General features: G+C 33.2%; 4 protein-coding genes across 4 annotated transcripts; 2 read left to right on the top strand and 2 right to left on the bottom strand.

Annotated features, from left to right (window-relative positions):
* Nucleotides 1-10: 10 nt before the first annotated feature.
* DDB_G0294322 (hypothetical protein) lies at nucleotides 11-412 on the bottom strand (the record flags this gene model as incomplete). The annotated part of the gene is made up of 1 exon (XM_628737.1): nucleotides 11-412. A coding segment is annotated over one exon (402 nt), but the record flags the coding sequence as incomplete, so codon positions are not given.
* A 55-nt stretch (nucleotides 413-467) lies between these two features.
* DDB_G0294320 (hypothetical protein) lies at nucleotides 468-2442 on the bottom strand (the record flags this gene model as incomplete). The annotated part of the gene is made up of 5 exons (XM_628736.1): nucleotides 468-1207; nucleotides 1261-1360; nucleotides 1390-1791; nucleotides 1952-2135; nucleotides 2195-2442. 5 exons carry the CDS (start codon nucleotides 2440-2442, stop codon nucleotides 468-470), a joined length of 1674 nt encoding a protein of 557 aa, XP_628738.1.
* Nucleotides 2443-2674: 232 nt separating this feature from the next.
* On the top strand, nucleotides 2675-2887 carry DDB_G0294318 (hypothetical protein; the record flags this gene model as incomplete). The annotated part of the gene is made up of 1 exon (XM_628735.1): nucleotides 2675-2887. One exon carries the CDS (start codon nucleotides 2675-2677, stop codon nucleotides 2885-2887), a length of 213 nt encoding a protein of 70 aa, XP_628737.1.
* Nucleotides 2888-3769: 882 nt separating this feature from the next.
* DDB_G0294316 (hypothetical protein) lies at nucleotides 3770-3905 on the top strand (the record flags this gene model as incomplete). The annotated part of the gene is made up of 1 exon (XM_628734.1): nucleotides 3770-3905. A coding segment is annotated over one exon (136 nt), but the record flags the coding sequence as incomplete, so codon positions are not given.

The following is a 3905-nucleotide window of genomic DNA, read 5'->3' as shown; positions in this document are numbered from 1 at the left end:
ATCTACAAACAATGACACAAACTTGATCGACTTCAACTGTAAATCCGTTTATTGCATACATTGTTTTTGGTAGCAATAAGAAATCGATTGATATATCTCTCCAAACTTCAAAGGGAATTTCTAAACTTTGGAGTATACCATTATCTTTACGGTTAATGTTCAATTGACATGTTGCACAAGACTTTATGTACCTCTTGATAATAGAAAACATTTCTTTGAAATAGTAATCTTGTCTTATATTATTGTATGTGATATCTAAAGCGTGATGACCACTATATTTGGTATCGTGATATTCTCTAATGACGGTATGAATAGTTTCTTTATCTATGATGATTAATTTCTTGAACCCATCTTCACTAAGGTAACAGATATCATTAATTTCTTCAATGCATAAATTTGGATTCTTTTTCATCTCTAATAGCCATTGAGAATTGATTTATTCTTCCTTAATTTTATTTAAAAACGATTCATCCCATTGGAATAGCGACAATATTTTCACCTTCAAACTCTTTCTTTAGATTATTGAATTCTTTGAGTGATTCATCAGAAAGTGTTTTCTTGTTTTTTCCTTTTGATTCTTTGGAAAGGTGATAGGTTTTTTCAGCGTAATTTTCAATGTGTCTCCTGAAGAATCCAAAAAGACCTAATGCAGCTTCAGCTTCTTTGGCGTTTCTTGGTTCAGGTAACTCAGAGATAGCTCTAACCTTTGCAGCTCTTGGAGATATACCATCTTTATGAATGTGAAAACCAAGGAAATCAACTTCAGTCTTTAACATTTCACTCTTTTCTCTTGAAATGAATAATAGGTACTTTCTACAATATAGAAGCATTCTAATGATTTCAATGAAATGTACCATGTAGTCGAGTTTTGAATGAACCAAAAGATCATCAAAGTATTGTAATAAACTTTTGATTTTTCCAAATATTTCGACCATCAATCTGGCGAATGTGGATGGAGAGTTGACTAAACCTTGTGGCATTCTAGTATATTCAAATTTACCAATATGTGTAATGAAAGCGGTGTACTTTGCGTGTTCTGGATTAATTAACACTTGGAAATAACCCATAATCATGTCAAACTTTGAGAAAAGCTTTGAATCTTTACATTGATTTAAAAGACTATCAACCGGAGTGAATGGATGATCGTCTCTAATAGTGACTTTATTTAGTTGACGATAGTCGTGGACTACACGCCATGAATCCTCTTCTTTAATAACATGATTGGAGATGAGTAATTTGATTCTGATCTTTTGATAATACCTAAATCTATAAATTTGATAACCATTTCTTCGACATGTCTCTTATGATCATCTGTTGAGTAATAGATTTGTTTCTTTGTTGGTTCAACATCTTGATCTTTCTTTATAATGATATTATGTATGATATTACCTCTTCTGGAATTGTTAATCTGATCTGGAATATCAGGATTTTATCTACTATAACATCTTCGAATGAATCATTAATGAAATCACGTACTGCTTGTATCTCTTCTTCTTCTGGATTAGTTTTAACCAGTATATCACAAAGTTGTGATGGGATGCTTTCAACAAACTTTGTAACTTGTTCTTTGATATCTTCATCATCATCTAGTAGATTATGTGACTGTGACTGATTATCATTGGATACGGTAACATGTTTTCTTGGAGCTTTTACATTACAATGTAATTGATTCGACTCTTGATAATTAATTTTGTATGTACTGTTATTCAACTTGATTATTTTATCTTTTTGGTTAATGATAGAGTCCTTAAGGATATCATTATCCGAAAAGTACATCAATGATATCCAATTCTATAATAAAGAAGTTATGAATTTCATTGTTAACTTGTATATTGATTTGTTCAACAAACTCTTCTTTGACGTCTAGTAGCGGGAAGTTAATCTTGGCTTTCGTTTTGTGAACGTGGTTCTTCATATCTTTTGAAATCAACCTCTTATTGATTAAACTAACATTACTTCCAGTATCGAGAATTAATTTGAATTGTTTTTCTTTGGAATGAGAGTTAATTATAATCTTGGGTTTATCCATGTTTTCTCTGTTTGGAACGATTAAACATTTGAGAGTCGGAATGAGAGCAGTATCACTTGTACCAGTACTATGTAATAATGAGATGAGTAATACGATGAACCATGAACTTATTGTTAAAACTGAAGTGGTTTACTTTTAAAGGAGTTGCGCCGGCTTGGGCGATACTCTTCATGATGTCTGTATCGCTCATGTATTATTCCCCGACGTAGGCCTTCATGTAATCCGCATTTCCTGGGGGTTCCGATTTTGTCAGCAACCGGTGTTTTGATGTTGAGGTAAGTGCCCGTCTCGAATTCTTTGACGAATACATCTTTTGAACTAGCCGCTGTATCTAAAGGGATATTGTCAACGGTACGGTTTTTGGTAATCACCGTTGAGAAGCCAGATACAATAATGCCATCATCGGCCAACATACGAACCCACTCAATAGTGCGCTCAGAAATTTCGAACTCACCAGTGACGCGAAGTGCATTGTACAGATGAGTGTTGGTATTGAGGAAGATAATAGCGGAAGCTACCTGTTTACGCAGTTCATCGCGATCATCACGATCTGGTTGTAGCACTGAACCAGGACATGCGTTCAGATAAAGGAACTTATGTGCTTCATACAAAGCTGCTGTGGTATTCGGTACACCGTATTGCTCAATGGTGACGTTGTTATCTGGATTAGACACTATCTCAGATATTAACCAGAGTTGGTTTCTTAGACCACGCCAGTGTAGGTGTTGCAACAACAATACCGATACCATGGGATTGGTGTATGTAAGCCATTATAGAGCATATACGAAACGACCACTCACCAGCTATTATATCAAGTATCCTATGAATAACACCTGTAAAAAATCAGCATATGCATAACATCGCTTAGAAAAAGTCACAATGCCATTGATCGCTATCATGATGTGTTTAATATCTTCTTGTTATTTTCAGAAGCTGCAGCTGGATATTGACAAAACATCTATCCATAAAGATCAAGCGCATACGACAGCCAACAGGCTATTACCACACTATATTGAAAAACAGATTTTATCAGAGGTGAATCATTTTACTTGGCTTATGGACACTCAGCATGTTTGCAAGCGCTGAAAAAACTACATTTCAACTATAGACTTGCATAACCTTATATAAATTGTTATTATTCTGTCGAATCAAGTTCGTGATGAATGAGGAGTCATTTTGCCGTTAAATAGGGATTAAACGCCCTACCTTTGAGAAGATGGTATCTATTTTATCAGAGGTAGAAGAGAAAGCAAAAAAACTAGGTGGGAAGCCCAATAAGCTATCGATTCCAGATAGATTTATATTATCATATATATATATATATTATGAATAACATTTATTTATTTGAATTTCCCAAATATTTAAGATAATTTTTTAGAATGTTCTAGAACATTCGAAGAATAAAAAAATTTTCGAAAGAAAAGTAAAAATTTCGAACCGGCACAATGACGCGATCATTGTGTAAGGTCGAAAAACTGAAAAATTCCGAACCGACACTATGCACAAAGTTGTGAAGGGTCGAAAACTCTTATTTTTTTGAGTTTTGCGAAATTTTTAAGAAAATAAAAACGTATAAATAGTGGCACAAAAACTAAAACAATTTATTTTATTTGGGAATTCCTCCTATATATATTTAAGATACACACACACACAAATTTTATACAAATAATTATTTCTCTTTATTAATTTTTAATATTATTATTTTTCTCATATTATAATTTTAGATATCAACAATAAAATATGTCTACCACTGTTAATAATAATGATGCCTCTAGTAGTAGTACCTCTGTCTCTAATAGCGCTGAATCCTTTGATTTAAGAATGAAATCAATGGAGGATCAAATCAACAACCTTTCCTTAGCCTTTACAAGATTCA

This window comes from Dictyostelium discoideum (genome assembly GCF_000004695.1).
Source record: "Dictyostelium discoideum AX4 chromosome Un chrUn_00023, whole genome shotgun sequence".
NCBI classification, from domain to species: Eukaryota; Evosea; class Eumycetozoa; order Dictyosteliales; family Dictyosteliaceae; genus Dictyostelium; species Dictyostelium discoideum.
The sequence above is the reverse complement of the archived record's forward strand: the minus strand, read 5'-3'. Positions and strand labels throughout refer to the sequence as shown.